This window comes from Pseudorca crassidens, chromosome 16 (assembly GCF_039906515.1).
Source record: "Pseudorca crassidens isolate mPseCra1 chromosome 16, mPseCra1.hap1, whole genome shotgun sequence".
NCBI classification, from domain to species: Eukaryota; Metazoa; Chordata; class Mammalia; order Artiodactyla; family Delphinidae; genus Pseudorca; species Pseudorca crassidens.
The window spans coordinates 17,632,128-17,656,985 of record NC_090311.1 but is presented as its reverse complement, the minus strand read 5'-3'; the positions used below and the strand labels follow the sequence as shown (position 1 = coordinate 17,656,985).

At 36.4% G+C, this 24,858-nt stretch overlaps 1 protein-coding gene across 12 annotated transcripts in view; it reads left to right on the top strand.

Annotated features, from left to right (window-relative positions):
- The window catches only part of VTI1A (vesicle transport through interaction with t-SNAREs 1A), a 365,411-nt gene that overhangs the window by 79,492 nt on the left and 261,061 nt on the right, over nt 1-24,858 (top strand). For all 12 annotated transcript variants that reach the window (XM_067709403.1, XM_067709410.1, XM_067709411.1 and 9 more), the window contains one exon: nt 1,077-1,161. In XM_067709403.1, coding sequence (XP_067565504.1) covers nt 1,077-1,161 — 85 coding nt within the window. The remainder of the gene's footprint in view (nt 1-1,076; nt 1,162-24,858) is intronic.

Below are 24,858 nucleotides of genomic sequence, written 5' to 3'. Positions count from 1 at the left end.
TTTATACAAATACATGTGTGCATGTACATACACGCAAATATACAGTTACACATATTCTTATATTTCTAAGTATCCAGATATACATGCATCTATACACACATATGTGCGTGCGCGCGCACACACACACACACACACACATTCCCATGGGCATGCACACATTCTTATCCATTCACAGCTATGATTAGCTTGTTAATATGTTTTATAAACCTGAATATGATCTAGTGTATGATCATTATGCTTTAAAAAAGAAAAGAAAAGAAAATCAGCCTTAATGTAGAAAAGAAAGTTTAGAGGCTGAGGGTTTGGGGAAAATTCTCTAATTTCCCCCATCAAATGTAATAGAAAAGCGTATATATAAGTATTATCATTTTAGTTCACAGTCTAAAACACTATGTGTCAGAAATTCACTTTCAGCCTAGTGCCATATGTCTGGGAATATTTGGGAATAAATCCACAATTTTGTACATCTGTGTGCATGGGGGAAACATGTGTCTCTTGTTTCTTAGTGGTTGCCCCGAGTGGTCTTAGAACTAGAACTGCTGTTTAGTATTCTGTTTTAGTAGCATACGTTGTTCTATATGGCATCTTGCTGTACATCTAAATTGAGAGGCATTCTCTTAAAAATAAAGTTTCTGTTTATAAATTACTATGTGTAGGAATCAAAGGAACAAGTGAGTTTTTTTAAATGATTGAATTTTATAAAAAATAAATACAAAATAGGGATCATAGATCTATGCAGATATCTCATAAATCTACTTCTGCTGAAACAGTAAAGATCCAGTTGGTTCTGGTTTTCATACCTTTCTCAGTGTTTTGGAGTAAGATTCATTGTGGCCACATACGACATGAATCTGCCTTATAAAACAAAAAAGTGGATGGTCCATACACGATTGACTGAAAAATCTGTTCATTGTAGTGGTTTGTATAAAGGAAGACTTGCTAAAAATTATCTATAATGGGTTGTGATTCCCCCCCACCCCCTGAAATGTGAGGGCATACGACGGCATTATTTTTTTTAAGGCAAAAAAAGAACGTTGTAGACGACTGTGTGATTTTTTTCCCTTTTTCTTTTTCAGAGGGCACATCTGCTCGATAACACAGAGAGGCTGGAAAGGTCATCTCGGAGACTAGAGGCTGGGTACCAAATAGCAGTGGAAACCGGTAAGAATTCTGAGAGTGAGCAAATAGTCTTGCTTATGCACAGCAGTCTTCACAACACATGACATTTCAGGGAAACTTCAAAGGAGTAGCAGAGACAGCAGCCCGAGATGTGGTTTACATATTGGGGAGACAATTGGGAGCTTATTTGCGCTTATCTTTTTTCAAGTTAAAAGGCATGACATCTACTGAAAACAGTTCCTGAGGTTTAAAAGTATACATCTGAAAAGAGATGGAATACTTTGTCTAAATTCTACATTTGTCTTAATATGCGGTTACATGTTGTCAGTTTACCCACCCGCAATGATTGCTAGCACACGGTGCTGTCTCCAGTTGTTTGCTCCTTTACGTTTATTCACGTATGTAAAAATTAACATTTTAATCAGTCTAAATGATGTGAACCAGAGGAGAAGAAATACCAAGTTTACCTTGCTTGTTTGTCCTGCTGTTGGAAATGATTCCTAATGATCCCATGTATATATATTTTTTAAACATGAACAGAGCCTGTAATCAGATATGGGGAAAAAAAGTCATGATAATTTTATTATGTGTTAGTTAATACTGTCCAAACTTTTGGGTTGAATTAACACTAGTTACTAATTTCAGAAAACGCAGCCCTATTTTGACTTCTAGGACGAGTCTACTTAAAATAGACATGCTTTTTCTTTATTGAGGTTTCACGCAATGAGTGTTTTTTTTTACCTAGTAAATAAATATCCATTAAGCCCTTTATACTTATCAGTTTCTTATTATTTAGCTATTTGCAAAGTATAGATTACATATCATCTATTTTATATATTTGTGGATACCTCTTGCCCTGTATATGGACAACAAAAATATGTGGTCAACAACATTTCCATTGATTTTTTTTTTAATTTAGTGTTACAAAAAGTAATATTTATTTTGTAAGAGCAGGTATAATGAAAATGATTCCAAATGATTTATGAATGGCCAGTGTTTCCCTTGCTTGAATTCATGGCTATCCTATATTGGCTGGCTTATGTGATGAATTCTAAGAAATCAAATAGAATGAGCACAAAAGGCGTTGGCATTATAGTAGTGGTGAGAAAACTGAAGAAAATCATCAACCCTCCCAGATTTTTTAATAGTATGAGCAGCCCTTCTTTCTGAGGTTATTGATAGATTGGCATTCTGCCCTGATTGGAATAAAAGCCAGCTTTCAATTGTTCTTTTATTCCTTGGGCTCACCTTAAGAAGTGACTGTCCTTAAAAAGAATGTTTATAACGAGCAGCGCCCTGAACATGAGGTCAAAGGACCAGCCTTGGGTTCTGGCCCTTGTCTGTGTGACCTTAAGCAAATCACATAACTTCTTTTAGTCTGTTTCTTCTTCAGTAGAATGGAAATAATACTGTCTGTTGCAGAATATTCCTATGAAATGATAGCATAAGTTAAAATAGTTTATACACCATAAAACACTATATAAATATAAGTATTATTATTAATGTGTGGTCATTTGATGATATACAGGCATTTATCTTTCATAGAAAAAAGAAGTATTGTGATTGAAATTTGTGTTAAAGGAATTTTTAAGAAGTGTTACTTTGGGGAATGTGTCACTATACCTGTTGAACATCAGGGAACCTTCTTTGACAAAGCATCCCATCGGTGAGCCTCTTTCCACAGGGGACTGGGTTGGGTTGGAGATATTCTTGCTATGACACTGATCACTGGCCATTCATAAAAGAAATCATTAACCATTTGGAATTGATTTGGCTGATTGGGCTGCCTTTTCTCTTTCACAACACCATTCATGTAGCTCCCTCCCAAAGCTGAAGGAAATCAACAAAGAGGATCACACGTTCTGGAAGATCATGCACTGATCAAGGTTATAAGATTTGATAGTTATTCCTTTGGTGTGTACTAAAACGTAACGTCAAACTATCAATACAATCAACATGGAAAATGCGAATTTAAGAGTGTCCCCAAAACCAACCTCAGTTCCCTTGGACTTTTTAGTAGAATACAATGGTAAATTAACTCTGAAGTTTTATAAAATTAGATATTTGTATGTTTTATAATACATATATAAAAGCCTGGGAACTTCTCACAGACTGTAAAACCAAGTCTAAGAGGAGGAATAAGAGTGGGCTTTGTGGAGGTAAAGACAGATGTGGCACACAGCTAGACAGAAGTCATCATGATTCATTTCCTTGGATGAATTTGAAAGTGGGTGGAGAAATGAGAAGGCAGGCACAAAGCATTTTTCCTGCCCTTGCTTCTTACTGTAATGTGGGGGAAAAAAGTAATTGTGGCGGGCACCATGTTGCTTCTTCTCCATTTCTTGCTTCCCTGCTAGCACTCAGCCTAGTTATATCCAGTCAATCAACAGCTCTGTGTTTGTGATGTAAATTTATGATAGTAATAATCTTGTTACAGTATCAGTAGAGGAACAGCATCTTTCAAAAGGAAAAACTTTTAGCACTTATTGATTTCTTCTTAAAGACTGTGAAATGCAAGAAGGCATAGATGTGGAAGAGCTATGATGACTTTTGAAGCAGCACAAAAGAGGGAAATGGTTTGCAAGTATTGGTCTAAGAACTGGTTCTAGACCACAACAAGAGTTTGCATCAGTCCACAGCAAAATGAGAGGACAAATGTAAAAAATAGTAATTTTCTTATAGAGCAAACGTCATTAATTTGAAAAAATACACGTTTTCTAAGATCATGTTTTTCCTGTTTTGGGGTCATAAAAGAAAGGATAGTTTTATGATATGATAGAAATAGTAGGTGGAAGTTATATATATTTTTTTCTTTATCTGGAAAAATAACAAAATTGACAACCCTATTTGGGCCCTTTGAAATGTTTTTTGAAATTTTACTTGGCTACAAAATATAGGAATTATTGTCTGATGTACTGAATTGGAGAAAGAGACAGCAATCCCATCCTCTGGCCCTGCTATTAGTCAGCTGTGTGACTTTGAGGAATACTCAACCTCTCTGTACATGTTCTTTTATTTGCCAAATGGAAACCTGACATCGGATTCTATATATCCCATAAGGTTGTTATAATGTAAAATGAGGTCATATATATTCAAGTGCTTAGAAAGCAAATAGGGCTCTGGAAAAGTCATCATTTTTATGTTTTCATCAGCGTAAGTGGTTATCTCTGAAAATTATTGGCAAAAGGTTTCGACAAAAATCTGTAGACTTTTCTTGATGACCATTATTGGCAAATGTCATAAAAGAAATTTTGATTATTATATATAATCAGTTATTTGTGGAATAGAATAGAAAGCGTATTGACCACTAGCATCTTCCTAGTAAAGAAGGAAATTCATCTTCTAAAATTCTTGAGTCGTTTTTGACATTTTTAAAAGTTATTTTTTCAAATTGGCAGTTATTGTCTCTTTAAGAATAGCTGCTGAACAGGGGGACTCATGTCCAGAATGTACTTGGTCCGAGCAAATGCATCAACACATGATTATTTCTAAGCGCCATTTACAGCTTGATATATATTGAGTTTAATACCAGTCAGGTTTCTTCCGTGGCTTCCTTTCTATTTGAGAAAACTGATGAGGTTACAAGTTAATTGAACAACTCCATTTAGAAATGAAGAGACAGATGGAAGAATATATGATACAGAACTAAATAGCTGATGCTAGGACATCTCACTCTGAGACTGACATCAAGAGGCACAATTATCAGACTCATTAGCAAACTTCCTTGGGAGTGACCGTCAAAGACCAAACACTCTGGTGGTTGTATGAGCCATTGACATGATCCAGTTTAGCATTTTTATAAATTCTTGTCCCAGAATCTGTGAATAAAAAGTGACTCTTTCTTTTTTCATCTACTATTAATAGTCAGATATGACTCTTAGCTATGGCGATACCTATTTTGTTTGAGGTCAGGGCATTAATATTTAAAACTTTGGGTCATCTGCCCTTAACGCTGAAATTATGATTATTTTTTTCTCTGAATTAAATATCCCAGAATTACAGTAGGCACAAAACTAATGGAAGCTCTATGATGAATAAAAGAAATAGGCTGAAAGAGAAATTATACATGGGCAGAAACGCAAGGCTCACTCTCTTCTTTCAGTGTGTAAACAGGTAGTTTAAGATACTCACCACTGTCCCAGCCTATACCCTAAATGGGCCCAGTGCACCTGGCAGTACCTCTCTGGAACCAGGAGAGTGTTTGTCTACAGTCAGTAGCCTCACATCTTTGAAGAGTGATCTTCACCATTTACCAACCTTGCTTCTGCCATCCCCGACTATCCAAGCCTTATGGGTTTGTACCCTTTCTCTCAGTCGTCACTTCAAGCCACCTAGCTCTGATGTCCCATTTGGTCAGTGATCTCTCTACAACCGGGTGCTGTGCTTCTGCCAGCCTTCCTGCCGTGAATTAGAGGTGCTCCATCCTTCCCCAAGGGCCCCGCAGGTTCCCCACCCTGGACTAGCGATTGGACGTATGTAGACATCATACAGTGTTTATTGAACACTTAATATGGACCACACGCTGTTCTCAGCACTCTGTATTTACCATCTCTTTAGTCCTTACCACAACCCAAGGTACAGAGAGATTAAGTTATTTGTCCACACTTATTAATCGGGCTAGGAAATAGTACAACCAGACTATCTGGTTCCATGCTGATTCCGTGCTCTTAACCAATAAACCACACTGAAAAATGAATGGGCCCCACATACCTAGATGACCACATACCAAAGTGACCTGTTGTAGTCAGAATAAGTCATGTTCTCACATCTGTTAAGTTCCTTTTCATATACTTTCTTCAGAAACTAACTATTGAATACTGTGTGCCACGTGCCAACGTCCCTGTTCCCAGGTAGCTTATGTATCAGAACAGGAAGGAGCCAGGAGCAGGGTGAGACAGACATTTTTTTAATTAATAAATAAATGGACAAGATTATTTCAGATGGTGGCAAAATGAAGCAGGGTATGAAAGAGTAGCTAGTGAAATCTATCTTAGGTTAGCTAGTCAGGAAAGACCTAGACAAGTGCCTCGTAAGCTGAGTCTTGAACTGCACAAAGATGCCATTCGTAAGCACACGTGAGGCTGATGATTCCAAGAGGAAAAAGCAAGCACAAGGGCTCTGAAATGAGAAGATGTTTGGGGTGTTCAGGCAACAAAAAGAAGATCAGTATGGCTGAAGCAAAGTGAGCAATGGGCGTGGTACACAATTAGGTTAGAGCCACATAGGGTGAGATTTTGGGGGGCCCCAGGTGTCTGAATTTGACTCGTAGGGTATGATGCCATTGGAGAGCTTTCAACAGGCAAGTGGCCTGATCTGAATCACAGAGGACAAGGATTGTAGGGGAGGAGTGGCAGAGGAATGGGAACAAGGAGACATATTAGGAGGTATATTATAATAATCCAAGATTTAGTCCTTTTACTAGTTGAATGGAAGGATTGGATGGTGAAGATGCAGGAGAAATTATAGCCTTATTAAAAGTCATTCAGGAGCAGGGAGCTTGAAATTTGTCATTAATTTCCTTAACAATTGGCATGCGATCCCAAAGATTCTTCCTTGAGGATATCCCCAGAACAAATGGGGACTTATTAGTCCTTGTACCTGGTAGGACTTTACACAGACAATGGCCAGTCCATTAGGCTGGTGGTAATGGACACTTGTGATTATAAATCTGAGCTTAAGACCAAGTTTATGATAATATTTTATTTGAGGAATAAAGATGATGATACCTATTTTCTAGAGTTTGTGAGAGGCATAAATAAAATAATGTATATAGAAAGAGTTTGTAAATTGCCTCACAAAAGTTTTTTTTTTCCCTCTCTAGAAATCTTCACTTTAGGTAGGTTCTGAGTATAAACATACATTGCCACTTTGCTTAATTTTGTATCAGTCTAAAGAGAAATGGGTTAGTTCCATTCTACCCAAAGTGGGGCTTGGGACCAGCAGCATCGGTATCCCCTGGGAGTTTGTTAGAAATGCAGCATCTTGGGTCTCCTCAGATCTACTGAATCAGAATCTGCATTTTAACAAGATCAGCAGTGATACCTGTGCATGGTGAAGTTGAGTTAGAAGTCCTGTTTTCAGTGTTAGTTTTTCGTCTGTGTCTGTTTGAACTGGATAAGTCATCTCATTGAATCTCATATACATGTGTATATATGTATAACTACACATGTACAAATATTCAGGCAGGTAGCTTGTATTGTTAACACCTACACTCCCTGTGAAATACAGGTAATAAATATGGCTGTGTCTGCTAATATTGGTGATATTGGATTTGAGAATTGTCTATTTAGGAGCTATAATAATTATTTATCTTACCTTAGTTAGGTAGTACTTGGCAACAAGAATAGCTAGGAACCTATCCAGTAAGCCTAAAGGGACTACATTATACCACTTTATTTTTGTCAAAATATATTTTCCCCTATATTTAACACCACTTAACATTCTTTTCTAAAAATAGCACGTTTATCACAATTTCTTGTATATCTTGTTTTATTAGGGAAATGCAAAGGTAGATTTTCTGAGTAAGAATAATACCAATGTTATTTATAAGTTATTTTCATAAAAGAAATATTTTCTACCCAAGTTTTATTTGTTATAGAATTGATACAAAAGATTAGTCCATTTCTTTTTTTTCTTTAATGTATTTATTTATTTATTATTTTTGGCTGTGTTGGGTCTTCGTTGCTGCGCACGGGTTTTCTTTTTAGTTGCGGCGAGGGAGGGCTACTCTTCGTTGCAGTGCGTGGGCATCTCATTGCAGTGGCTTCTCTTCTTGCAGAGCACAGGCTCTAGGCGCAAGGGCTTCAGTAGTTGTGGCTCACGGGCTCTAGAGCACAGGCTCAGTAGTTGTGGCGCATGGGCTTAGTTGCTCTGCGGCATGTGGGATCTTCCCAGACTAGGGCTCAAACCCGTGTCCCCTGCATTGGTAGGTGGATTCTCGACCACTGTGCCACCAGGGAAGCCCTAGTCCATTTCTATTTGAGAGTTTCCTTGGCAGTCCCATTTCCTTTCTATGAAGATTTTCTCTCTCTCTCATTTGTGTGTGTGTGTGTGTGTGTGTGTGTGTGTGTAAGGAGTCCCATCATCTAGTTAGGTAACACATTCATCACCTCACATGTTTATCTTTTTTTTTTTTTTCCTTTGGTGAAAACATTTAAGTTCTACTCTTTTAGCAAATGTCAATTATATAATGCAGTGTTATCAACTATAGTCACCATATTTTACATTAGATCCTCAGGCCTTATTCATCTTATAGCTGGAAGTTCCGTACATTTTTACCAAAGATTTTACCCTTTGACGTGTATTTTTTTAATTAAAAATATGGATTTTACTTCAATTTCAATATTCCAATACTATGTTATAGTTACCTAATTTTAAGCTGCAGATACTTCCCATTTTAAGAATATACTTCCAGGCTTCCCTGGTGGCGCAGTGGTTGAGAGTCCGCCTGCCGATGCAGGGGACACGGGTTCGTGCCCTGGTCCGGGAAGATCCCACATGCCGCGGAGCGGCTAGGCCCGTGAGCCATGGCCGCTGAGCCTGGGCGTCCGGAGCCTGTGCCCCGCAACGGGAGAGGCCACAACAGTGAGAGGCCCGCGTACCGCAAAAAAAACAAAAAACAAACAAAAGAATATCCTTCCACAGGCCTATTTTACATGCATTCAGATTATTTTTGCTTTATATGATTACCTCGTCAAAATCTTCGTTCATTTGACCAAATAGTCAGAGAAACATATGGAGTACTTCTTTTTCTTCTGGAAAACAGATCTTAGAATTACAGCATTTTTATGAGAATTAGATAATTTATGTACACCACTGTTTCTGTTTCTACTGTGTCTATGTCTTTTTTTAAGAGTTCATACAGGAAAAGCAATCAATAGTGGTATCAGCTTACATTTTTAAAAACCAAACAAAATGTTTCATGTTCAGAACTTATTTAAAGAATCTGAACAAATGCATTTAAGATGTGAAGTGCCTTCCTCTGTATCTTCAATTGTCTCAAAGCCTTGGCTGAACTATTGATGGAGTTCACCTGAGCCTTTCATGGGGCTATGTGGGGATTATGGAGTATGATACTGCAAGTGTATCATATTCTATCCTTTGGCTCATGATAAAATATTCTTATTTTAATCAACTCACTATAGAACTCACTTAGAAATTTTAGTCAGGTTTGGAAGTATCTATTGAGACCATGTTTTTACCAAACCAAAAGTCAGTCATTTTCTTTATTTTTTCAGGAGTTTCTTCCATGTCTACTGACATTTTCTTATTCTTCTATCTCTTCCTCCTCATTATAATTAATCTTCTTTCTTCTCTTCTTCCCCTTCCTCCTTTTGCCCCTAATTCTTTTCTTCAAGAAGTATTTTGAGTGTTTACTATGTAATAATTTGATTCAAAAATATAAGTCCTTGAATGTATTAATTTATCATCTACAGAAAAGATTAATGGTTGAAACAATGCACAATAATAAAATATAATGCCTAAAACTACTTTTGAAGTTACAAGCTAGCTTTGGAACTGAGCTAACATCTCAGGAAATGTAAGAAAGTTGTTGTTGTTGTTTTCCCCTCCATTTACTGACAAGTCATATTTATAAAGACTCCTGGGAACGTAGACCCCAAAAGTATTAACTGTGTGTTCCTTGCTCTTAGAGCTGTTATCAGTTGGTAGAAGAATAAATCTCTGATTCTGTAATATTAGTGAGAGTGGTACAGTATTATATGAAAGAAGGCAAATATTGTATTTCACTTATTCAGCAAGCTTTCATTGAACTCTGCTGAGTGTCAGATGCTTCAGAGATGCCGAGCTAGAAAGACAAGATACCCCAGTCTTGGTTCATCTGAGTAGAGGATGTTCTGTCTATAAACACTGATTCAGATTTTTAACCTGAATAATTTTGTTTAGGCACAGATTGGAATTCAGAAAGGCACTGTCATGTTTAAACTAGTGCAGAAATAACAAGTTAACACTTTATGTTGTTCTACAGTATAGGAACAGAAAATGGGATTACACAGAACATGGGATTATACAATTGGGTTGATATTAACCATCTATTTTATCCAGCCACATATATTTTAGAGAAAAGATTTTTCTTTAGAAATGTTAAACTTTCTGACAGAAAAAGTTATCTCTAGAAAAAGTTTCTCTATTCATCATTTTGGGTGATGGAATAAGTGGTTATGCTTTCAGAACCTTAAAGATATCTCTGCTAGAATAGGTATTTTTTTAGATGCTGAGAAGAATTACTTGAGCATGTCTCGTGAGTTTTTAAAAGTCTACCCAGTGGTAAAAGAATCATTTTAATGTGTAGTTATCACTTTATAATTACAACCCTATCAAAGCCTTACTTCTCAAAAAGCTGTGGTTCTGCTCTGAAAAGAACAGAGGAGGTTGTCATTTAGGGTGAAGCTCTTAAAGAGTATTTTCAAGTTGTGCTTAAATTTACTTTGTGAGGTTCCCTGAGATATTGGTGAGCTCCACAGTGGTAAGAAAAGGATGTCATTTAAACCCTATCTGGAGAACCTTCTCCTTAGGTGGTCCAAGGGAATTCATAGGGTTCATTTTTAATCCATTAAAAAGTATTATACTCATTTTTAAAGGTGTCCTACCCCGTAATGCCTATCACTTTGCGAGTTGGTTCGTAAGATACATGTGAAGCCATTCTTACTCTGTTGCATCTCTGTGAGTTGAGAAAAAGAAAGACGACCAAAGCAGGTCGCTAAAATGCCAATTTACTTTCAGATATTACAGTGAAGGACGGTTAAGCTTATGACCTTATTGCACTGTGCTTATATAACTTTCCTTGGGATTTTCTTTTTAATCAGGTTTATTTTCCCTTTGAGTCTGACTTCTAGTGCCCAGAACTTTTCTTTTCAGCAGTGTTTATGTATTTAACAGAATTTTCTGAGGTGGGTGCCACAGAATTTTCACAGCATGAGTTCACATTGGACTAAGATTTTGTATACGACTTATACCAAGTGGAAAACTTGACGGGCATGAGCTTTAAAAATGGCTTTTTTTGTGTGCTCTGTTTTCGTCTGTATTTCCTGTTGGGCTACAGTGTTTTCCAACGTTGCCATAAGGGAACAAAGTCAACATTAAAAAATAATTTTTTTATTGAAGAATAGGTTTTTCCAAGTAAAGTCATTATCAAAGAGACTGTCATCGTGGGTCATCATTCATGTTTGGCACTGTGTTGCCCTTTTGCATCTTGAGATGTACATTCTAAGTCATAGTTAAATAAATATCTGTTTATTTAGAGAGAGGAAGAAACCACCCTAAAGCCAGACAAGGAAAAAAGCTTTTTGAAGACTGTCCCTTTTGGAGGAAAAATAAGCATATTGTTGGGTAGTCTTAACATTATCTTCCATGTCGGTAATCTCATCACAGTCAATTGCCTAAGGTCCTGATCCACATTAAAAGGTTATTTTTGTCCACATACAATACACCTTTTTTTTTTTTTTTTAAAGAAGATGTTGGGGGTAGGAGGTTTTTTTTTTAAATTAATTAATTTATTTATTTTTGCTGTGTTGGGTCTTCGTTTCTGTGCGAGGGCTTTCTCTAGTTGTGGCAAGCAGGGGCCACTCTTCATCGCGGTGTGTGGGCCTCTCACTATCGTGGCCTCTCCTGTTGTGGAGCACAGGCTCCAGACGCGCAGGCTCAGTAGTTGTGGCTCACGGACCCAGTTGCTCCGCGGCATGTGGGATCCTCCCAGACCAGGGCTCCAACCCGTGTCCCCTGCATTAGCAGGCAGATTCTCAACCACTGCGCCACCAGGGAAGCCCTACAATACACCTTTTAAGTTGACCTTAATAATTGTTTTTATTCCCATTTTCAGTGCTATTTGCGACACATGGCACTTGAACAGAGCACAGTGGAACCTTAACATTTATTCCAAAAACAATTTTTGGGCCCTAAGAAATTAGTTAGGGTCCGTTAGATCTGGATTGGGCTAAGTCAGTCTCTGGAATAACAAGAAAAATATTGCCTTAAATGAATATTATTAGCAAGGTTTGCATTTGGGAGTCAGGTAGGGGAGATAATCAACCCACCTGAAAAGGAAAATAGATTTTATGTAATTTAGGAAGGAACAGACCCTGGCCCCTTTCTAGGCACTTAGAATATAAAGTTCCTTTGATAAGCTGGGATATCTTGGCAAAATATCTGTTTAGGAAATACATAGCTATAAATCCCCATGATGAATATAATTAGTGTTTTTGAAGCAGGGTGGAGGAAGTAATTAAGTCTATTTCACAGTGTCAGGGAAAGACTCAGAATAGATGAGCCTTATGGAATAAATAAAGGGTGAGCTAGGGAAGTGGGTAAACCATGAGCAAAGTGGGTAAACCATTGGGGCAAGTATGTGGCTTACAAGAATTTCTAGAGTGTGTCTACGGTGTATCTAACATTCATCTTAGTTATTAAGTATACTTGAAAGTGATAACATTTATTTTAAAAACATTTTCCCTCAAACTTTTTATTATTTCAGAATAACCGTTCTAATTCACCTGTCCATTTTAATAGTCAATGTGTGAGTATTTTACATAATACATTATAGAGACTTTTAATGCTTTATAGTCTTTGGTAATTTTCAACCTTGCGTTATGTGCTGTAAATAATAATGCTAATATTAGGAATAATATTATATAATCTGCTTTGAAATTTTCCAACTACTTTTAGTACATCTTTTTACATCTATTACTTCATTGTTTCAATCAATATATTAGCTTATCCAAAATGGAGATTGTGTGTTCAGATTAAGTAGACTGATCCCCTGAATACTACCCCAAATGCCATCAATTTTCACCAACTAGAATGGCTATTAAGTTTTATTTGATTTAATGTTTCCCTCTTCCTCATTAGCATATCTGTGAATTATCCCTGATGTTCGATGCTCTATGAAAACCTGTTGATGATTAGAACCTGTTACTTAAACAAACAAAACTCTGTTGTAAGAGGGATACACAAATTTAAAAGCTTCACCAATTTTTCTCGCCGGTGTTAGCATAGGACTTTTACAGTGTCATCCAAATTTTTCACATAGGTGAGTTAAAGAGATTGACTGCAGTGACTTTGTTAATATAAAAAAGGAGACCTTTTTTTTTTTCCCCCAAACATTATGACTCTAAAAGGTAAGCATGAAGAAGATGGACCACATATCTTATTGCCTCACTGATGCTGCCTGCCAGCTGTGAATTTTCTTACTGTAATGAATCCCCTCATTTTTATTGCTGAGTACAAGGTACCGTGCTTTATTTTTCTTCCTACTTGGATTTCGTGTAGGATGCACACCCCATATAGTTCTTTAAATTCACACTGTTGTGCAAACAAGTCAGTCTTTCTCTTCTCTCCTTTGTTAACTGTAAACCTTGTGGTGCAGCAGTTCTTTCGTGCCCTCCATGAGTTGCTGGACTCTGCTCAAATTAAACACTGTAAGATTATCAGCAGGCTACAAAGGTGGAGTGGATCTTTCTCTTTGACATTTTGGTATAATGTTGTCTTGATCTGGAAAATGCTAACAAATTTGAGTGAAATAATCATCTCACACCCGCCCGTTGTAAATTGGGACTTCGTGTCTACCACATAAAAAGTAGGAAGAACACATGTATAATTTTTGCTGTCCTTTGAGGATTCCAAAAAAAAGTTACATGTGTAAAATGCATAGTAATTATTTTTTTAATCCAGTGCCAAGTTGGATCACCTATCTTTCACCTGCAGTGACGCAAAATGGAATGTTCCTGGAGCTTTGTAACTAGACAGACCCCAGCTTCACATCTTGTTCTGCCACTTAATAACTGGGAAACCTTGGGCAAGTTCCTTCGCCTTTCCATGTCTTCATTTCCTAATATATAAAAATGTTTGCCGGTCTTCTCTGTGGAGGTTGTTGTGAGACTTACACGAAGTAAACTGTAAACACACTCAACACATGTTGTCTATCATAGGTGCTCAGTAAAGGTTAGTTTCCATTATTATGCTACTTTTCATAATAACACTAGCTGCTATGACAAATAAACCTCAAATTCCCCAGTGGCTTGATGCGGTGACGTTTATTTCTCACTCTGGGAATAGTCCAGTGCAATTGCTGCTTATGAGCAAATGGGCTTCCACGTGGTGAGTCAGAATTCCAGGTCTCTCCCACCTGGCGGCTCTGCCCAACACCCGGCTTTAGAGGCCTCTACATTTTGCCAGTGCCCAAGGCAAAGAGAGAATGGAGAAGGCACACCCGATTTTAAAGCTCCATTGACAGCAAGTGACACACACATCTTGATGCTACATACATTCCACTGGCAAGAACTAGTAGAATGGTGCCACCAAGTGCAAGGGGGGCTGGGAAATGTAGTTCCAACTGGACAACCGCTTTCTCCTCACAACTTTATAGTAGAGAAGAGAAAGAACAAATATACATGGGTAGTTTTTCCTCCTCTGCCATACTATTTGTTTTTGTCCACTTCACTGCCTCATAATCAATTAAAACCCTGGCTTGTAACAGTGTAATGGGATGAGATGGAAGAGTAGCTGGCTTATGGGTCAGGTCAGTGGTTATAATCGTGTAGAATTTGTGACAAATGAAACTTTCCCTCTTATTTGTATGGGCACATCGAAGAGTCAATATCATTTGCTTTCTTTCCTACCAGGCATTTATCTCTGTTCACTTCTCAAATTTATACTCCTCAGATCTGTAACAAAAGATAATTCTGCTGCATGTGTTTTCATCTAAGTGTTGACAATAGATACAAGTCAGCAAATTTATTTATCTCATTTCTAAAGTATGTGCTTAAAGAACATTGCAAACTGTCACAACCAAGAGAAACCTAAGGAGGCAGGGTGACTAAACGTGATGTGGTATCCTAGATGGGATCCTGAAACATTAGACAAAATGCCTAAGGGCGTTAGACAAAAACTAAGGAAAATATGAAACAAGTATGGACTTTAGTAAATAATAATTATCAGTATTGGTTCATTAGCTATGACAAATGTACCACAGTAACATAAGATGTTAATTATGGGGGAAACTGGATATTAAGTATACAGGAGCTCTGTATATCATAAATTTTCTGTAAATTTAAAACTGTTCTAAAATAAGGTGTTTTTTTTTTTTTAAGTACGTTGCAGTCACAGTGGTCTTCATATTTATTGACCAACCATAGTATAATATTGTCATTGCTGCAGACCTGGCCTCTCCTTTCTAACTTTTATATTACCACTGTCAATAATTTGGCCTTTCCAGTAACTAACAGGACCTGTGTATATCTAGAGCATCTTGCTTAGGTTTTGGCACTGGTAAATGCTTTAGGAAAGTTTGTTTCCTCTTTCTTTCCTCTCCTTCCCTCGGTACTTCTAGTAATTCTGAAAAGAACAAGATGAACTTTTATTTGGCTATTGAAAGGATCAGGCTAATAAATCAATGTTATGACTCCAAGAAATATGTGATATATATGGGGACATGGTCCCAGTGTCCATGTGATTCACCCCCATGTGCCGTCTTTAAGATGTGTAAGAGTGCATAGACCATTTTACTTATTAGAACAGTAGTCAATATATTTTTTTAATTTTGCAGTCTAAAAAAAACACAACAGGGTGCATCATGATAATAGAAATGGTTCCTATTTTTCTTCTCTTCCAAAGTTCCTAAAATGTTACTGTTTAATTTTACAATTGAAACAATTTTTTTCTCTGTATTTAAAAGTGCCTAAAATCTATTCTTGAAAAATTGCTTCACATCATAGTTTCTCAAATATATATGTTTACAGAGAGTGAGAGATTCCATACGTCAATAGCATGAAGAGGCAAAACACTTGTAAAAACAATTTTCAGTTATTTTTGTTTCTCCTTATTTAACTGCCCAAATTGTGTAATACTAGGATTTATATCTGAAGGTCACTGTCTCTGAAAATTCTATAGTAACAGACTTTTAAAACTCTACATATATGTTTTTAACTTCCTTAGTCTATTTCTTAGGATTATTCTGGCGTCCTGACGATGATTTCTTGATTTCTCCAAACACAATTGTACCCATTTCAGCAATATTAATATGTGAAAGGAAGTGGAAGTTCGAATCCAGATTTGTTGACCCTTGAGATCTTATATTGACCTTAGTAGGTATTAACTTTTTAGATCAATAAGAGCTGTTATTGACCTCAAAGAAAAGTCAATACCCGCTTGTTGATTTGCAGCTTGAAAATGTTATACATTTTGTTCTTCATTATTACCCTACTTATTTCAGCCTTTTTAAATAAAAAATGTCTTTACTGTTTCTGCCAAGAGATCATCATGTCAAAATATTTCAGTTTTGGTGTTTAAGGAGATAATCACCGGACATGGTTGTCATTTTAGGTGGTTTTTTTTTTAGTTTTTTAGTGGTTCATTTTAGTTTTTGGTAAAATTACAACTGGCTGAGATTCATGCTGTTCCGGAAAGTGAAGTATACTTAATTGTATTTTATTTACTGTGGTTTTTAACATTTGAGAAACAATTTTAAATAATCTATAGCTCATGGCAAGAATATTCTGACATGTATATATGAGAAATGAAAAGAAAGTTAAATTGGAAATAAGTGGTCTGAAAAGCAATTAATTAATAATGTTTTTTGCCTTTCCATGTATAAATGAAAAAGATCAGTGCAGATGCATGTTCAGCATGTACTTTTTATGTGGATAAACATTGAAAGCTTTTAAGTAAGGACTTGTGTGGGTTTGAATTTTAGAGGCCTGTGCTTCTGAAATTTTATTAAGTGTTTAAGTATTGGTAGAGAAGTGGCTTTTTACATCATCATTGTTTTGTATATTAACATGGAAATGTCAAGCTTTGCATAACTTGAAATGTCTCAGAATTGCCTATTGCTGAAATTCAAATGTCAGAACAATACTTCTGCACATGTATGACTCTGATATTTCAACTCTAAAAACCTCATAAATGATTCAGTATCACTTTGGCCTTGTTATGATATAACTTTAAAAAGAGGTAGAATGATCTAAATGTGGTTTAGGAAGTGGTAGTCTCATTTAGTCCAGGCCTAAAGCACTAATTTCTCAACCCATTAATGGTCATTAGTCCTTTTTTAAAAATATGTAACCATTTTGGTGAAAAATTTGAATTTTAATGAGGATTCTTTCAGTATTTTGCACCATTGCAAAAATGAAGCTGTTTCATTTTTGAGCAACAAGATTGGCTTATATCTTACCCCAATTTGCGATATTAGTTCATTGTTATGGAGTCCTCAATATTAAAAAATAAATAAAAAGCTCTCTTTTTTTCAAGAGATGAATGCTTTCTAGGACATAAGTGATAAATAAAGCCTAAGTGACCTGTAGAAATAGACCACCTACTATGAATTTACTCTTCCAAAGTTTATGTGGCATCTGTACATTTAAAATTTTAAACTTTAGAGCTGGAATGAGCCTTAGATGTGACAAACTTGACTGTCATTTTATACAGAAAACTGTATCTTGATGTCTAGTTCCTATATATTGCTACTTGGTTTCATTTTTTATTTAAAAATCTCAAATATTGTTGACCACTACTGGTATATTAATCATTTGGAATAAAATACCTTTACTACCCCCATATTTTTATATTAAGTATTTCCTTTCTAATGGAAAAAAAAAAGCTTTCCCGAGGGGAACTTTATCACTTAAAGAGGCTTATTTTCATACATGTTCCTAATAGGTTTACTTGCTTTTCTAGGATATAAAGTTATGACAATTAAAATATGCCAACATTTCAATATGATAAAATTGATATGTTTGGGGTCTTACATTCTAGAAATAAAAAACACCATTAGGGTCGTAACATGGAGTGTGTACCTTGGCCGTTTCATTGTTTCCTCTGCTAGGAGATTAGTGGAAAATAAGCTCTGCAAATTAAATTTTATTGCAAAATTATCTTCCGATGTTCAGCAGTGAAGATAATATTGAGTGATAAGGCTGCAGTGGATTTTGTATAAAGCAATTACAGCATGAAGACTACTATCTGAATGAAAAATAGCTCAAGCTTTCCTATAATCTGTAGAAAACCTCATTTTGGAATGTTTAAAATTGTCTCATTTTATACAGGTGATTATAATACTTAAGGTATATTGCAGCTTGAAAGCAGCATTACTGAATGGTTTTAACGACCTATTATCGGCGAGAGGTACAAGAATCCATAAATATATATTTTTTCATACTTGGAAAATTATCATTTCAAAAAGTCTCTCTGCTCCTGGAGTTCCTTCTCTAAAGCTGGCTTTATCCATTGAACCCATTTCACTCTTTAGATAACTACTTATGAAAGGTAAGATCAAACTGTCCACTTGTGTGTTTTACCCTCGCCTTGGCACATGTAAGGAGGGGCTTCTATTCCAGGTCTCCATTGTATAATTGTATAGTGGGCCCTTTAGTAGCTTTATTTACACCTTAGTTCCTGAGTTTGTCCTTTACATAGTAATTACAAACAGATAAGAACAATGACATTGTTCTTGAATTATGTAGAGATTGGTTTGAAAGGGCCTCCTACAAGTAAACTTGAAGAAGAAAATGTGTGTGTATGTGTGTGCACGCGCATACGTGTATGCCCCCCCCCCCCGCAAACTCAGTTCATATGTGTTTCCTGGCCTTATATTCTTCTTTCCCACCAATCAGTCAGGGCTCATTTGGTGGGTGTCTGTTATGAACAAATTAGTGTCACAAGGTGCCAGAATGGTGTAGTCAGATTACGGCTATGTCAGCATTGAGACTCCATCCCAAGGAATTGAACATCCAGTAGTATTATACAGCAGAAATTATTAAAGAGATATATTTGTTACCTGATGTGCAGAAAATCCTGTCATCCTTTAATTAAAAAAAAAAGAAAGAAAGAAAGCCATCCCTTTTAGTAAATAATAGCCTAAAAGAAAAAATAGTAATTCAGAAGAAGTTACTTTTTACTTTATACAGGGAGCTTGAAAAAGATAGCTTATTGATTCAATGCACAAAAATACTTATCATAGACTTATCATGTAACCATTACTTTAGACAATTCATCCAGCTAAATTGACTCTAATGCCATCATGAATGAAGACTTTGGAGGTTTATCAAGACGAAAATAGCCCATTAAGAAGTGATCTGAACCAGTTTCGAGAAGGAGAGCCTGAGACCTGGCCCGTGAGGCTTTGGCTAGGAAAAGTTCACTCAGTGCTGGGCATATACCAGCTCCACAGGCCCCAACTTTATTAGTGTGGAGATAAGCTGATTAGGTCTTGTCAATCAAAGGTGCCCATATCTCAATTGAGAGACACACACTCTCTCAATTTTTCTTTAAGCATTGAAGCAGGCAACAAAGAGAGAGATGTGTGGTATGCATCCCTACGGTTGTCGCCATGCAGGGTGCAAGGGTCCTGTGATGATGTGATGACTGTATTAAAGAGTACATCAATTTGTTTTAAAGTGTTTTGATTTTTTATGGTGGCATTAAGAGAGAGAACATTGTGGTTGCAGCTTTACTAGAAAGCAAAGAGTTCTAGAAGAAAAAAAAAAAATGTCTCTTTGAAGCCTACCAGGGCTTTGAATCTTGCTGTGCCAATGGGCGCTTAAGTGCTCCTGTAACTGGCAACCTCAGATCCACCATCAGCTTAGGAACTACCTTCCTCTCCAAATTATTCATTTAGAGGAATAGGAGAAAAATGTTTGTTTATTTTTTTTTCTTTTCTCTTAGCTTTATTTTTTTTTTTTATTGAGGTATGGTTGTTTTACAATGTTGTGTTAGTTTCTACTGTACAGCGAAGTGGCGTTCCCTGTGCTATACGGCGGGTTCTTATTAATCTATTTTATACATATTAGTGTATATGTGTCAATCCCAATCTCCAGGAGAAAAATGTTTAAATTGACCTAAACGGAATTAATGTTTATCAACCACAAGTTTTTATTTTTTTAGAGGATTTAATATTTTGGATAAACATATGACATATATGATTATAACGATGTACCTTTATTCAGTTGTATAGAAAGAAATGCTTTTAAATGTTCCCCAAGCACAGATTGGTAGCATTGCTCCATTTAATTCTTTTATACACAATCCTTGCTTTATATACCTGGAAGATAAACCTGACTAATAAATACAGGCTGTCAAAATGGAATTCAGTAGGGCTTCAACTTGAGACCTCATCATCTAGTCAGTGTTGAGAAAAAGGTAGAGTGATGGTGTAGGGGGAAAACCTGGCCTTTTGTTCTTCACATCTGAAGTTTGCTCACTGCAGGCCCCCTTCGTACTTCAAATGAAACGACAGAAAGAAGGCCGTCCTCTTCTTCCCTCACCCTACACGCACCCCCCAGTGCTGCAATCCTGTGCGGCCACCTTGCCACCGTGGATTGTCTCTTCATCAGCTATTCTTCTCATCACTCCATCCATTTCCCATTGACCAGTCAGGCAGACCTCTTATGAAAGACCAGTGCTTATTTCAATAAAATGTGAATTCTGTACACACAGACCCACAGCCATTCTAGATGTTGCTTGTCACAGAACAGAAAGGCATTCTTGCTCCCCAGACTTGGGTACCTTTATTAGGCGTCCTTTGAGAAAAACAAAGATTTTAGGAGATGAAGACAGGACTAGTAATAGTATCTGAAATGGAAAAGGTATTTCATTTTATATAGTGCTGATTAGATGGAGCACACACAGTGATAAGTAGGTGTGAGTACCGTGCACATGGGCGTGAACGTGCTCACAGGTACCGAGAAAGGTATGTCCAGCTTTTAGGACATGTGAGATAGAAAAAACTGTTTTGTCACTGGTTCTCTACTGACCCAGATAGGGATAATTGCGGTGATGACTGTATTCCAAAGATTGTATGATCTAGAAGTACCTTCTTAGTTGTTAGAAAGATCAAGATCAGTGATGCTTAGAAATAGGTGTACTTTAATATATACAGACTTTCTACTCAGGATATTTTCCAGTAAGACATTTTATTACTGGATTTATTTTAATATTAATAAGGTCTCTGGAATACTCGCTGTTTTTTTTTTTTTCCTTAAGAAAAAGTTACCATGCAACTTTCCAGAAATATCTTTTAAAAAATAGGGCTTCCCTGGTGGCACAGTGGTTGAGGGTCCGCCTGCCGATGCAGGGGACGCAAGTTTGTGCCCCAGTCCAGGAGGATCCCGCATGCCGCGGAGCGGCTGGGCCCGTGAGCCGTGGCCACTGGGCCTGCGCGTCTGGAGCCTGTGCTCCACAATGGGAGAGGCCACGACGGTGAGAGGCCCACGTACCACAAAAAATATATATATATATATATATATGTATGTATCGATGCGTTCACATATTGGATATGTGTATCTTGTGTGAGCAACTTAGGTAAGCACTTTCTCATTGCTTAGGTTTGTAGCTTACTGTCACTGTTTCAGAGAAGACTCTCTGACAGCTCCATTTAAAGATTTCCTTTCCTATCGTATCAGGCCCCTCCCTCATACCACTGACCCTAACTTATAAGGATGATCCATAACTTGTTTTTTACCTGTCTTCTCCAGAAGAATATAAGCTTCTTGAGGGACATTTTGTGGCCTGATTGAAAGAAATGGGCAGCTCTGTTCTTTTAATACAAAGCAAAGTGCTTATTTCTGAAAGTTTCCCACTAACCTTTAGCATAACAATAATTATAGCTATTTCCCAGACCACTTTTAAGGAGATGTATTGTGGCTTTGTGACATTTAAGGATTTGGCTTTGTCTCTCACTGTGTTGAAATTCTTAATATATTCAAGTAGTTCTCTCAAAAATACCATTGTGTGTATGTGTGGTTTTCTTTAATAATATTACATTTTCTCAGCAAAGTGATAATTAAGAAAAGTCTACTCTACTTAAGCTAGTCCACCGTGCAGCAGTATACTCATTAATAAGCATTCGGTGTTAAAGATTTTAAGCTAATAATGAGTATGGATTCACTTTTTAACTTACTGTATACTTTAGTGTTGAGCTTTGTTTTCCTCCACTATTTACCAAGTATAATTTCATAAGTTTACTTCAGTAACTGTTTTTAGGCTATAAAATTAATGGTGAAAATTAGGTTGCAGTATGATAATATTGCCTTATCATGAATTCGGGTATAATGTTTGTCTCACTGAAATCCTAAAACGAGGAGCTTGGGAAGAAATGGTTGAACTAAAGGGCATTTGCTTTAGTAGCTTTGAATTGTGTAAACCTCAGTTTTCCTCTTTATTATACGATGGGTAAAGCATGTAACCATTTTTCTTTTGCTGCTTATAAGGATACATAAAATACTTAAATTATTCCACATTAAGCTGTAGGCATCTTCAGTTCATAGCAATGATTTCAGAAAATTAATTTTTTTATTTAGAAGCTTAACTCAAAAGAGAATAAGATATTTTGGCATGATTCTCTGATCACTGATAACTAAAAAATGCTATTTGAATAACATTGGAAATTGCACACTGAAATAGATCATGCTTAGAATCAACATTTGACAAAGGATCCTCCAAAAAAAAGTCTTTAAAGAGAGAATTCAGGGATACCTTAGAAATACATGGAAGAATATTATAAACTAAAGACTGCTGGCTCTTATTTCCCCCTCAGAAATATTTTCCATCAATAAAGAGATAGTTTTCTGAGTTGCTTTTATCATCAGTGTTCCACCCAGCCCCCCACAAATTAAAAAAATCTATCATCAGACTCTCTTTATGAGGTACCAGAATTTACCAATGCCACTGGACGTCCTTAGCCTCAGAGACACTACTTTTTTACTTCATAAAGGTAGAAGGAGTATCCTGAGTCACTTAATGAACTTTCCGTCAGGAAAAAAAAAAATTTTTTTAAATAAATAATGTCAGATGCTTATTTTTCTGCTTCTCAAATGACCTTTCAAGTAGTTGTCATACAGAATATTCCTGAGTTACAGTTAATTTATCAGGAGTAAACAGACATAACTTATGACACTGGAGGTTTAAAGTATCATCATTAAACTACCAGAATTCAAAAGCAATGATGTTTTATTATTTAAAAACAATCCATATTTTTTCATATTCTTCCTTGAGGCATTAGTATTTGTTCGAGAAATTAGAGGGCCATGATCTTCTGTTTCTTTATGTTTAACTTGCAATTCTGTTTTGCAAATATTTATTTCTGAAGACAAGTATGAAATGTATATTTAGGATAATTCAGTAAATATTACCTCAACTTGATTTCTTTTAGGATGTTATATTTTCTTAAGTAACAAGTACTCGATAACTTCCAGAAATGGAGGATTCAGAAAGCAGTTTTATCTTTGTGTGTTTGTGTGTATGTGTGGACATGTATATGTGACTATATAAAATAGATTTTCTTTTATAACAACATCTAAGTGTCTCTTGATTCAGATAGTTTTATCATAGCAATCACATGTTGTAGGGAGCTCTCTTTTGTACCATTAATAATAACTAAAACACAATAATCTTTTTAAGGGAGAGAAAAAGAGAAGAGGGAAAAGGTGGAATTTGAAAAGGGGGGGAATCTGTTCCTATTCCTTCCCTGAGGCTGCACTGTTTATCACTCTATCCTCATTCGATAAAAGTGAATTTTATAATAAAATTTTCCCTAATCGGGCACTGTCAGTGGAGGTGTCTTATCGCTGAGAGGAAAATGACACCGATCCTATCGGAAAACAGAAACGATGTCACCATGTTCGCAATCACAGCTCTTCAGCCCCCATATCTACCTTCTCCACAAACACCAAGCAGTGCTTTTTTCATAAGAACATCAAAACCCAGCAAAGTCATTAAAATTGCACCCGCGTAGAGTTGCAGGGACCAGCCGCACTAGCGCAAAATGGGATGTGGGAAAACAGACTCTCTAAATGTGCTAATTCCATTGTCACGTGTTTACAGCTTAATTTTAATCAGTTAAAAAAGCCACACATTGCAATAAATTGGCATTATCTTCTGTGACACCAGAAGACACAGTTGGTTCAAGGATTTAGAGGGTCACTGGCAACAGTATATAGCATTACAGACAAAGTATTTTTACGCTTGAACTATGGTAGCTAAGGTACAATCCCCAGTTAAGACTGCAAACAAAGACTATAACCCACATTGCACTAGGTTCAACTTGCAGACTACCTTCGTCCTTGATGGACTTTGTATGCAAAACAAAGAATTTTGAGAATTTTTAAAAGAGTAATTTATTCATCATATAAAGAAATTTTAAAGTAGCCTTTCAGTGCTGTAGCCTCATTGCATACTTGGCAACAGACCAAATGGTCTTTCCATAGGCTTTCTCAGTATACTTGTTTTCCAGTCCTGATGTTTCATTGACTGTGTTTACATTGACCATTCGACTTGCGAGCCTAAACAAAGATACATTAACACGCTTGAGGAAATGCAAACAGAAAATAGTGTCATTGACAATTGTTGAAGGCCAACAATGAAAGACTGTCTCTAATGGTCTTAATTTATTAACGTCAAATTAGCACCAATATATTTTTACACAGTTACGTTCAGAAATTACTGAAGTAGAAACTACTGGCAAATTTAATTTTAATTTGTTCCAGGGGGTTATTCTTTGGATATATGTATCTCTATTTCAAAGCAGAATAATCCCTTGGACATGGACTGGCTAGTCTGCATAAGAATATCTGAGAGTAATTTTTGAACAAAAAGATTTATTTTTCCATGGCAAAATGTAAGATATCACTTCAGTTGTCTAATTTAATATTTCAGCTTTGTAAATTGCCAATACATTTACAATATGGTTTTAAAACATTAGACATCATCAAGTTTATTTTAAAAGCCTAAGGTGATTAA